This window comes from Phyllostomus hastatus, unplaced genomic scaffold (assembly GCF_019186645.2).
Source record: "Phyllostomus hastatus isolate PE091 unplaced genomic scaffold, TTU_PhHast_1.1 phas_scaffold_755, whole genome shotgun sequence".
Classification (NCBI taxonomy): domain Eukaryota; kingdom Metazoa; phylum Chordata; class Mammalia; order Chiroptera; family Phyllostomidae; genus Phyllostomus; species Phyllostomus hastatus.
The window spans coordinates 8835955-8848372 of NW_025334039.1; the positions used below are offsets into that span (position 1 = coordinate 8835955).

General features: G+C 46.7%; 1 protein-coding gene across 11 annotated transcripts in view; it reads left to right on the plus strand.

Moving 5' to 3' along the window:
* The window catches only part of ANKS1B (ankyrin repeat and sterile alpha motif domain containing 1B), an 830913-nt gene that overhangs the window by 798529 nt on the left and 19966 nt on the right, over positions 1–12418 (plus strand). For all 11 annotated transcript variants that reach the window (XM_045826440.1, XM_045826441.1, XM_045826442.1 and 8 more), the window contains 3 exons: positions 1512–1523; positions 2406–2492; positions 9314–9451. In XM_045826440.1, coding sequence (XP_045682396.1) covers positions 1512–1523; positions 2406–2492; positions 9314–9451 — 237 coding nt within the window. The remainder of the gene's footprint in view (positions 1–1511; positions 1524–2405; positions 2493–9313; positions 9452–12418) is intronic.

A 12418-nucleotide genomic window follows, 5' to 3' on the forward strand; every position in this document is an offset into this window, starting at 1 on the left:
CCACACCCTCCACAGTCTTTCTTATTTCCAGGCATGCGTGTGTGCGCATGTTGATTCTGCTGCTAAAACAGCCTCTTTTGTCCTCTTTTGCCGCCTGGAAAAATTCCTGTTCAATTTTTAAAAGCCAGCTCTGGAGACACTCTGTTCATATCTCTGTCACATTGTCAGTGTTTGTGTGGTAGCTGTTCATTGTATCAGACGCAGCCAGGAACGTGCTGCTCTTCCTCCCTCTTTCCCACCAAGCCCAGACACGGCCTCAGCATCCTTCCTGACACAGCACCTCAGACAGACCTGCTCAGCGGACGACAGCTTGCACGCAACCTGAGATCTGTGTAGCGTCCCCTGAAGTGGCCCCTGAGTTTCTCCAACAGTGAGCTCAGTGAGCTGCCTGATGTAACCTCTCAACTGCTGAAGTGAATGATGAATGCTTTTTTCTTTTCTTAATGTTTAATTTGGGGGGATTCTTAATCACTAAATAAATGTTGCTGTTTTAACCTTACATCAGCGATATGTTGTTTCGTGTTACCAGTAGATCTGTTGGGGAAGATATATTCATGGCAAGAGATGAGCCAGGTGTTTTGTTGCCTTTCATCGTTACTCTTTGCAAAGAATTCTTCACAACACACGTTCAGCTCACCAAACCTTGCTGCCTGTGCCGGCCACAGCCCTCTCTCTTTCCAGAATTCAGCCCACCGCTTTGCCTTAATGTCAGCACACTGCAGGCCATTTCTTCTAGCCTTACCTTTGATGTATCTTGCACATTCTTCGGAGTGGGCTGGATAAAGCATTAAAAAGATAAAAATATCTAACCTTACGTTCCAATTTCATAATATCTCTCTCAAGAAAACTGGTGAATCTGGGTAGAATTTTAAAACTAGTTAAAAAGCTGCTTTTTTCAATTCTGTATGAAACACCTAATAAATATGAAGTAGTAATCCTTTATCTTTGAAACAGGTAGAGCAGCTGTCAAAAAGATGCATCCCAATAACCAGGACCACGCGAAACACCTTTTCGGTGGCTCGCATCAGAGAGGCCACACAGCCGTCATTATTGATTGAGCTCAGTGGCCGTCCATTCACACTGTCCGACTAAAAGCCTTCTTCGGTTCGGGCCTCCTGTCAGAATTTAAAAATGGGAAATTGGATGATATATATAAGTGAAAAAATTTTAAAAGTTCCTATTTTCTCCCAAGTCCCTTAATACACATAAGACAGCTGGTTGTGGAACGCGCAAGGCAGGAGGTTCTCCCGTGTCCGTCATCAGAGTGTGCAAAGCAGCGAACAGGACGGTGAGAAAACGGAACAGAGAAAGGGGAGACGGGTCTGCAGAAGCCCCCGCTGCCTTGCTCCGGCATCCGTTCCGCTGCATCCCCGGACAGCTGTGAAGCCTGCTCTGTTTACTTTTTAATGAATGTGTGCTGCCGGTGAATTATTGAAGTGGTTTCCGCTCACCTTTTTATGTATTTTCTCTCCTGTTATGTTCCCACCTGTCTTGCCGGGAACACCCATCAGGCTAACTGTCAGGTAGGTTCTCCTGGAGGTTTGACATGGTTATCAGGGGAGGATCCGTAGCGGGGAATGAAGTGATCTGACTGCTGGTGCCCTGGGAGGCATGGAAAAACTGAATGAACAGGCACACGCGAAAGCACGGGAAACTGTGCAGATGCATAGAGCTGGAGAAGCTGCAGAGTCTAAGCACAGTGAGCTGCTGTGAGCGTCTGTGACGAGAACTTAGCCTAAGAGAACAGAGCAGTGCACAATGGTAAAGTGAGTTACCTGGACTGGCTGCTTTTGCTGTGGCTCAAAACTCAGACTGCACCCACAGGGCTTAATTGTTACAGGCGGCGTTATATCCCATATGGTCACAGTGATTCTGCTGTAAATAGACTATTGGCTTTCACGGATTTGGCCAGGCTCCAGAAAAATTGACAGTGATGTAGTTCAAATCCCCCTTTTAAGTATGTGTGTAGACATACCATGCCCCTTGACGAAAGAGAGGGACTAGGAATAAAGGAGTGGTAGTGTGCATTTTCTCAATGCTGAACTCACCCTCGGAGTTCAATCTGACATGGTTCAACTCCAGTTAAAAGAATCGTCGCTTGAAATTGCAGTAGGAGACAGAGCTGCTCATTCTCCCTTTGGAGATGGGGGGAAGGAGTATTCCTTCACCCACACGAAGCAGCGGAACAAGCTCCTTTTAGAAGCACAAGACAGACTCTTTACGAGCCCAAACCATAGCTAAGCCCAGGGTAAGGTAGACACTCATTTAAATTAGTGTGTTTGGTGTGTGTTTGGGGGGCGGGGTTGTTGTTGAGCTCATTTTTATCTTTCAAGAGAAAAAAATTTATGTACTTTAGTTGCCATGCAACACAAACTGCTCTGACAGCTTTCTAATTTTAATTTCAGAAGTCTACAGAGCAAATGAAGAAGGTCCCTACTATTATCCTTTCAGTCTCGTATAAAGGAGTCAAATTTATTGATGCAACAAATAAGGTGAGTAGCACACCCCTCTGTGCCTTAGACCGCCGAGTCTAGGCTCTGACGTCCTTCATTTCCCATCATGCCCTACGTGCCCCATTTTAATCACGCCCCACCCCCCAAATTTCATGCTCCTTGAACACAACTGCAGACACACACACTCAATGTATATGGAAGGCACGTTTCGTGTGGGGGCTTGGTCTGGATTCCTATACATACTCTGCTTTCACTTTTCCGTGGTGTCTTCTCTAGTAGACTGGGGCCACCTACAGCCTGGCATGTCCCTTTGGACCTAGAGGATACTAGGACGGGAAAAAGATGTGAGAAATAAAAATGCAGCCATGTCCTCATTCCTCATGCAAGGAAATGTCACCAGGTGGAGGGCCAGAACAGTTGTCTTTCCGTTTCTCCAGAGACGTACATGTCCTTTCTTCCGATACATGCAGTGAATACCTCCCACAAGGAATACATCCTCTGCCTTTGATGTTTTATAACTGCGTTTAATTCTCAGCTCCTGAGTGGAAAAGAGAATTTCAACTGCATTGTTTTCTTAAGAGACACAGTCAGAAAAGAAGCCCAGGCCGTGCTGGGACTCTGCTGGGATGTTGTCCTCACGGTGGGAAGAGGGTGGGGACCCTAAGGTCGAGGGTGGTCAGCTGCATTGCGTTTTACGTAAAAGGTGTTCCAGGGTTCCTTTCTTGGCAAAGAGGACGGAGTGCCTGAAAGCTTGGGTGTGTGCTCTCACTCTCCATAAACTCACAGCTGACTGGCTCCTCCTGAGAAAATGCCCCAACATCCATGTGTTTCATTGCTACACCTTCCAACTGGTACAGTATAGGAGGAGGGGAAAGGAGGGGACGCCCACTGGTGAATACCATGTGTTTTCTGGACTCCCCACCCCCACCTCCCCCTGGACCCACTCCGTTTGGGAGAAAGGGTGCGGAGGGTCATGAAACAGGTGAACTTGAACAATGGGAACTTGGGACCAGAGCAGCTAGATTCAGATACAGGATTGGGGGATGGGGGCAGGGGCAGGGAAGTCCCATGGGCAACGATGCCTGGGTGTCTATAATAACCCTGAGCATCTGAATCAACCACTTCAAGGTTTTCTTAATTTTTTTGTAACGTAGAAGTTTGCTGCATCAGCAGTCGGGTATGCCCAAGCTCCCCAAATCTACTTAGGAAAACAACCTCCCAGTTTTAGAAACAGTTCAGAAAGCCAAGCAGAAAGCTTATACCCTGGCGTGGCTGTGCTGGCTGACGATACCCAGAGCACGTGGCGGAATGCTGGCTTTGACTCTGCCGCGTGCTGGTGCCGGTTGTGGCTGTCAGGTCATGGTTTTGGAGACTTAATCAGAAAAACCCCAGCGATTTGCTTTTTAATTTCTTGGAAGCATTTTTGCTCATGCATAAACTTACATTGTCCTTAAATTATAGTCATTTGGTTTAAAAAGTTCCAAAACTCTGTAGAATGCTCATTGAAGATACAGTGGCTATTGCTGTATCTAAATTTCAAGAAAGGCTTTGGCCTTGGGGGTGGGGAGGTTCCTAACCTGGAGCAACTGTCTCCACCCCGTTTGCATTTGAAAACCGTGAAGAGCAATATACTTCAGTGTATGAGTTTGACACTCTCCTAGATGAGCCACCTGAGCAAGCTTGAGTTCTAACAGTTTCTAAACAAGCAGTATTTGCCCTGTGAAGTTCCCAGGGTCTTAAGGCTATCATTCCAGGGAGCAGGTGGTATTACTGGGTGCACATGCATTAATAGCATCCTCTGTAATCCACTCTCCGTGATCAGAGGAATGAGAGAGAGCTCTGTCAGTTCTGATGCATTTTGCTTATGGACACATGAAGGGTTGTAGAACTAGATCTGTGTACCTTGAGGAGACACTCCTGCTTCAGTCGCCAATAATTAATAGATCTCTGCTCACAGATGACTGCTCTTTGAAAGTAGAAGCACCAGAAGATATGCAAAAGGCAATTTTGTGTGAATAAAGACACTACATAAAGAAGGCCAGCATATCTTTTAAGTCCTCAGGGCGGCCCTCTGCATAATTTGAAATCCAGAGCAAAGGCAAAGTGCATATGATGGTGACGAGTGCAGCCAACCCCTTCATGACTGTATGACAACATGTGCCTGGATTTTGCACTAATGGGAAGACATTAACCTCAACTGGCTGGCTATCCAGGGCCCCCCACACACACACAGTGTCCGGCAGTGTAGCTCATTTGCCCCATGTGACAGTGGACAGTGAGAGAGCGGTGACTCAGGGAACCAGGCTGTGGTTGCTGTGTGAGAGGCCAAAGCAGAGAGATTATGTATAAAAGAAATGGTGTGAAGCCACCCTGGTGGAGTTCGACTGTAGGAGGCTGAGAAACGCTGCCACCAACAAGGCTGCAGGACTGGTTGCAGAAGTCATGGAGGACCCATGGTTGAAAGGTCGCGGCCCCTCAAGTTGTGGCGTGGAAGGAATTGTGCTCATACACCTGGACTTCAGCGGTGTCTGCAGTGGCGTGTTTGTCTGTCACCTTCTTCTGCAGCAAAGACCGACCTGTAATGTACACAATGGGAAAAGAGCAAATGGACAGATCCCAGAGTCCTGCTGTCTGTCGGTACCAGAGATTTCTCCCCTGAGAAGCGTTGTCTTGGTGGCCACTTTGATTTGAAGTGAAGTGACAGGGGACACGTAGACCTATTGGAAGACTTTGCCACTTTAGTTACTAGTGGCCACTAGGCTTGTCATACGGCACAACCAAAGTCACACCTGTACATTCATGTTTCATGTTTTCATTATGTTTTCTTCAAAAACAGCCTTCCTTTTAACCCTGCTCTGGTGCAATAGAGAGGGTTGTTCGACCTGCCCTGGACAGATGGAGTATCCAAGGCCGAAGACCCCTTGCTAAGTTGACCTTGGAGAAGGACTGACACTTGACTTTCCCATCCCCTGACCTAACACTTGGTCTGTTTCTCCACAGATGCCTTCCACCAACTAATTTGAAGTGTAAGGGATAATTGTGTCAACTTCTCTTCCATTCTTCTCACCCCCCATTAGACTATGAGAAAGATGAACCCTCCCACAAAGCATTGCTTCCCTTTTACTGTAATAAATAAGTGGCTTTGGCCAAGTTCAAGGACAAGGGTTAGGTGCTTAGTTGCAAACTCAGATGTACTGCCTAGTAAGTTAGTAAATGAATCACTAACGCTGATTCAAGAAGGAAGAAGTGGAAAATGATCTTGAATTAAAAATGGAACTTGGAACTGATGTAGCACAAAAATGTGGTAGAGAGAACACAGCAGCTTCCACAGAGCCACGAACACCAGCCTCAAACAGGGCTGGCTTATGCTGTTTTTTAGACACAAAGCAATGGAAGATTTGCCTAAACTGGTGGCTGTTGTTTTTTGGAGGCAAGCTAAGAGCCCTGGAAGCACGCGTGCTTGTCAGCATCCCCGACTCTGTGGTTGTCTGGGGTCGGCCCTGGGCTGCTGCCTCCCCTGGGGGCCCTACCTGTCGGAGCCCAGAGCAAGGGAAGCGGGGAGAGGCCAGTTTCTGGGCTCCCTCATTTCTTTGTCACAACCAAAAATCCTCCACCGTTCCTCCTCAGAACCAAAAATTCTGCTCTACACCTGCCAGCCAGACATCTCCCTAGCTGCTTCTCGACGTAATGAAAAACAGCAGATAGGAAAACCACCTCTTCTTGTTGAGAGATGCTCCCCACCTTTCCATCCCAAAGAAGGGGCAAGGTGAGCCCCTCCCCAGTCCGTTTCTGGAGCTTGAAAAGCTCTAGACTCCTTAGAACTTGCTTAGATATGGAGGCTGAGCAACGTAACGGAGTTCACTTTGGACTGAGGTGTGTCCCCTGTCCCCCGTGATGACGCCAGAGTGATGGCAGCATTTTGGGAGTGAGATCCTAAATCCTCGCCGCATTCTAGCACCGCAGATACGTTGAGTTCTGCTCAAAAGTACCTCCCTGCACAGGCCATTGGTATACCTTCATTTAACAACATTCTTTTTCAGTCACAGTTCATATATTCAATGTTATTTTGTACTAGTTTCAGGTGGACAGCATAGTGCTTAGACAGTCATACACTTTACAAAGTGTCCCCCCACCCCGGTACTTCCAGTACCCACCCAGCACCATACACAGTTATTACAGTATTATTGACTATATTCCTTACGCTGTACTTGACATTCTCAGGACTGTTTTGTAACTACCAACTTGTGCTTCTCGGTCCCTTCACCCTTTTCACCCAGCCCCTCAAGCCCCGCCCCTCTGGCAATCATCCGTCTGTTCTCTGTGTCTGTGAGTCTTACCAGCATATTTTAAGTGCCAGTTAGGATAGTAAAATATCAGTTACCCTTAATTGGGTATAGAATATTTCTACTAGCCTGCCTTCCCCCCAGTTTAGACCGTGGGAAGAAAGAAACTAAAAGTGTCAACAGCAGCAGACGAGGCTGAGTTCAGGACATGGAGCTGCGCAGAGGAGGGGAGCCCTGGACGAGCAGTTAGAAGACAGCCCTGGGCCCCTAGTGGATAGAGAAGTGGGGGGCCCAGAAAGTCAAGGGAGGGATCAAGAAGTCATGGGAAAAATGTCTTAGACTCGGTTGCTCGACAATAAACACTTACTTCTCCCAGTTCTGGAAGCTGGGAAGTCCAAGACCCAGTGGCCCTCAGACTCAGTGTGGGGGGAACCCGCTGCCTGGCTCGGACAGACGGCTGTCGTCCTGCCGTGTCCTCACAGGGCAGAGAGAGCCAGCTGGCTCAGCATATGGGGAGCACAGCCCACTCTCGAGGGCTCCACCCTCACGACCCAATAACCTCCCGAAGAACCCACTTTAAACACCATCACGGCGGGGCTTAGGTTTTCCAGTCGTGAGCTGGGGAGGACACAGACATGCGGCCCCTAATACAGATCTCCGAAGACGCTCTTTATTTACTTCACAGTTTTGCCCAGGGCCACGATGCCATCAGACCCACTGAAAATCATCAAGCATGACGTCTTATGATTTGGGAAGATTTGGGGAATTTGGCTCAATGAAAGCCACAGGGCACTTTTCACTGCAACACTTTCCCAAGGAGTTGATCCACCTGATGCTGAAAGAGCTGAAGAACATGAAATGTCAATGGAGGTAACAGCTGGAGCCAGTGTGCTTCCGGCAACAGTGCCTCCTGCGCCGGGGGGACCAAGCCCACAGACTTCCCCGAGACACTCACGGCCCCCGGGGAAAATAGTGGGGGAGACGCTCAGCGCCTCCTTCCATCGTACCTGCGAAGGCTTCCTGGGTCTTATTAAGTCTCACTCGTGCCTAATTTAGAATTCTGCTTGAAGAAATGCTCTCAGCATGCCAGGAGAGGATCGTGACCTTCTGTGCGAAACCACATCTTGCAGTAGAGTGTTGCTTGTTTACGGGATTCCAATTTCAATTTGAGTTATTTTCGGCAGAGCGCTGCATGTAGTGTTGCTGCACAGGGTCCCGGTGAAGAATGTCCTCGTTTCGTTTTCTCTTATGTGTTAATTCTCTAATTGCTTCCCAGCCATTCGGCTCAGTAGAGTGAGGGCTGTGAAGTCTTTGCTGGGGGCGCTGGCAGGGAAGGAGGTTTTGACGCGTTTTTGGCATTGATGGGTATACCTGGAACATTGTATTGCTGATGGGTTATTTAAGACTGTTCAGGTAAAACATAATTAGGGTAACTAACGTGTGGAGGGTTTTAGATCTATGACAACTGCAAAAACATAAATGGGTTATTATAAGATAAAAAAATGATCACACAATGATGTGAAATGTTTTGCTTTTTAAATACATTTATGCATCAAAAGAAGTTTCTAGCAGGGTTTTGCAGCCAGTGATGCTCCTTGGTCACTTGGTGCTTCAGGATAATGGCACTTAAACCTTTCCTCGCTCACCTTCCGTCAGTTATTCTTGGAGGCAGGCTGGGATGAGGCGGTCTGGGAGAGAGGCGGCAGAAAGACGGGCTACAGAGAAAGAAATGGAGTGTGAGCTGCGTGGGGTGGGGGGACATCGCGGTTATGTGAAAGAGCCCGAACTCCCAGCCAGGCAACCCCAAATTTCAGTCCCTGCTCTACCACAGGCCTTGAGTGAGGCACTTCCACGCTCTGTGGACCAAGTCCCCTGCCTGTGTGTTGATGATACCCCGGCACAGCTTTTTGTTGTGCACAGTGGGTACAGCTAGTAAAGTGTCGTCGTCTGGGACCCCACGTCAAGAGAGGATCCAGGGCCTGCAGTGTGGTGTTGCCCTCATCCCGGCCCGGCACCTTAGCCTCCATGGAGTCTCCAAGAGACGGCCTCTGATGCTTCCACCTGCCTGTTGCCCACTTCTGCACCTGCCTTAGCTCTGGGGGAGGTGGGGCCGGGAGCAAGACCATGGGCGGGAAGTCGGGGCAAGATCCACCTCCTTGGGACAGAGCTCCTTGCAGAGTGCAGGACGTGGCAGGTGGCCCTTTCCAGACAGACTCAGCAGGAGGCAGCCCTGCCCATCTCCAGGCGTACATGGGGAATGGGAACGGTGAAATGGTTAGTAATTACTTTTTCTGAACAAGCGCCTGCTGGCCAGACTGCTGCTGCGTGCACGCAGCACCTGGTGAGAACCGCTGCTCCAGGGTGTGACTGTTTTAAGATCATTTTTAATTAAATGAAAATATTCCTTTCAGACCTGGCATTCATACCCACAAATAACATGTTGGATCATTTTGAATGTGGCTGGTCTAGAACATCCTAGCAAGGGAGAAAGCAGCTGCTTCTCAGGTCATTTGCCTTGGCTCTAAAATACGCTGGTTTGCAAAGGAAAACAACAATCACTTATGTCATTTCTTCCAGAACATAATTGCCGAGCATGAAATCCGTAATATCTCCTGCGCCGCCCAGGACCCAGAAGACCTCTCAACATTTGCGTACATCACAAAAGACCTGAAGTCCAATCACCACTACTGCCATGTGTTTACTGCCTTCGACGTGGTGAGTGCCCGCCCTCTTGGGACAGTGTAACTATTTCCCCAAATGGACTTGCATTTCACTGAACGCCCAGCTTGCGATTAAGATACTTGGTATGTTTACCAAGTATTGGGTTAGCCAAAAAGTTCCTTTGGGTTTTTTTCTGTAAAATGGCTCTAGTAGCACTTAGTTGTCTTTAACATCATTTGAAACAATTTTGTTAGATTGCATTGTGACAGCTGTCATATCAGAGTGCATTTTTAAAAAGCTTACCAAAATTGGTGAATTTTTGTGTCGCCATTTTAACATTGAAGATGGAAGAAAATATGCAACATTTTCAGCATATTCTTTATTTTTCCAAGAAAGTAAAAACACATCTGAAACACATAAAAAAGATGTGCTGTGCATGGAGAAGGTGCTGTGACTGATCAAATGTATCAAAAGTGTTCTGTGAGGTTTCGTGCTGGAGATATCTCACTGGACGATGTTCCACAATCAGGTAGACCAGTTGGAGTTGATAGCGGTCACACTGAGACATTAATTGAGAACAATCAATGTTATACCACGTGAGGGATAGCCGGACTCAAAATATCCAGATCAATAAAGTTATTGGTGAAAATGAAAAATGTGTCTTCTATTTTACAGAAAAAAACTAAACGAACTTTTTGGCCAACCCAACATTAAGGAACACCTGGTGTGAGGGAATTTGCAGACTCAGTGTTCCTGAGCTTTTTCTGCAGAACTCCACATCTTCCCAGTGTCTGCAATGTCACTGCTCAACTGCTAACTTCACTTTTCAGATTTGCTGAACTCGTTCTTTCTCCAGTATCTGTCTTCCAGACTCATTCCTTCACTGTGTCTGTCAGTTCCTCTGGTTGCCTTTTCTAAATAGTAGGACATAATGGTCTGGGTTTGTGTGGAAGAAGAATAAATCCCAGTGCCTTATACAACATTTTTGGTTTTCTATATTGAAAAGCAGTCAAATTAGACACCTATAAAAAATAATTGGGGTTGCCAAGGTTTGGTCCGTTTGCTTATTCAGATGTTAGTCTTGTAGTGATATGCTTATGGCGGTATGCCACTTGTAGTCTTATTTGTCCTTAAGTGTAAAAACTAACCCATGGATTATAAACCTGGACATTTGAAACGATTCTAGAAAACAGCAAGTGTTCCTTTAACACACACACACGCGCACGAATTGACTGGGGATGGCGCTAATGTGGTGCATTCTGGCATTCTGCATTTGAAGCAGGCGGAACAGATACAACTGTGACCGGGAAATACTTTGTAATCAGGAGAATTCCAAAATGGCACTTGAATCTGACAATTCTTCTCCATTCAATGAGTTTGAAATATACATAGTTGAAGAATTATATAAATACTGCCATGTAATATACTCTTGGGAGTTCAATATCATGGGCAGGACTGACTGAAACAGACTATTTGAGTTCTGACAAACCTGCACAGACCAGGGATCACCATAATGCAAAATGCACACCAGTCCAAGGCGTGTGAGACTCGTGTTCAGAGCGCTGGTATCATTCTGCATGTGGCTCATCCCTTGGAGAGTTTGAGTACTGAAAAGAGGAAGGAGTGTTCATGTGCCTTTAAAAATCTCCCTCTATTTTGGGAGGCATAAGGAGCATAGTATAATCGTGACACAGGGTAGCAGTAAGGACTGCAAAGGAAAAGGTCGCTCTCGGTATCTCTGGATGCGTTTCTTTGGAGGGGATCAACAGCGTTGATCAAAGTTATTTCAGTGTTAGGTTTCTGGTGACTTAAGTATAACTTGCCATTCTTGTCAAATGCAATTGTTTAAACAGCGAAATTCCTTTCTATCCATGTGTGTTTTGGCCTGTGTGAAACACCTTTCTGCGCGGTAGTGGGCTGGGTGTCGTGGAAAGAACGTGCAGGTCAGAGCTCACATCCCAGTGCAGCTACTTGCTCCCTGATCTGAGACCAGTTGCAGAACTTCCCTGCATTGGTTTCCTGTGTGTATAAGACAGGTCCCGGGATTTACACTCACAGGTCTTCACTGGGATAGGAATGAAGGAACATATGGAGAGCACCTCATAAAGAACCAGTGTTCCACATTAGCGTCATCCCCTCCCGTTCTCTCCCTTCGCCTCCTGAGAACCCCGTTGGCAGCCCGGCCCCTTTTCTGCTAAGAGACATGGGACAGAGTGGCCAGAAGTGCATCCATGGCCCAGCGTTTTCCCACTGCCCTTGTGAAAGAACTGAAAAGATAGAAAGCAATACATAATAAATAAAATAGGAATACTGGAAAGAAAACTTGACTCACATTGGCATGTGACCCCTACGCAGTGTTTTCATTGAATGTCAGTATTAACATCCTGGTACCTTTCAGGCTGAATTCCAGCCTTTCCTTGGGTATTGCAGCATTTCTTTCTAAATTGGTTTTTATGGTAATATATAATTTGCCTTCATAAGAGTGTCCAAATGTTATCAAAACAATACTGGCATGAAATACGGGGGAAATAGTCAAGTGTTTAGTTTTCAGATCACCGTGATATCCCAGATGCTTTTGGAAATCGTGGGGAGAATCGCTTCATCTTGTACGTTTTCATCCAGAAGCTTGATTTCATGTAGGCATTCATTAGCTTAGAAATCTGGTATCAGCACCAAACGATTCTCATCTTAGAACACAAATCCACCATTTTAATCCCCTCTAGATGAACAGTTTGTCTAACCTCAAAAATAGTAACGAAGGCCACCAGTTGTGACCTGGGCCTTTGAGCAATTTTGAGATGCAACAAGCTTGCTGGTGTGAAAAAGGAAAAAAAAACCTCTTTGAGCAGGGATTTTGTTTCTTTATGTAGGGCAGCTCAATATTCAGTCCAGTCTTGAAGCCTTAAAATTCTTTTGATACAAGTCAATCCCCTGGTCCACCCAAATGGCAAAAGAGAGAGAAAGAAAAAGAAGGAGGAAGGGAAAGTGGGAAGGAGGGAAGAAGGAAGGAAGGGAGGGAGG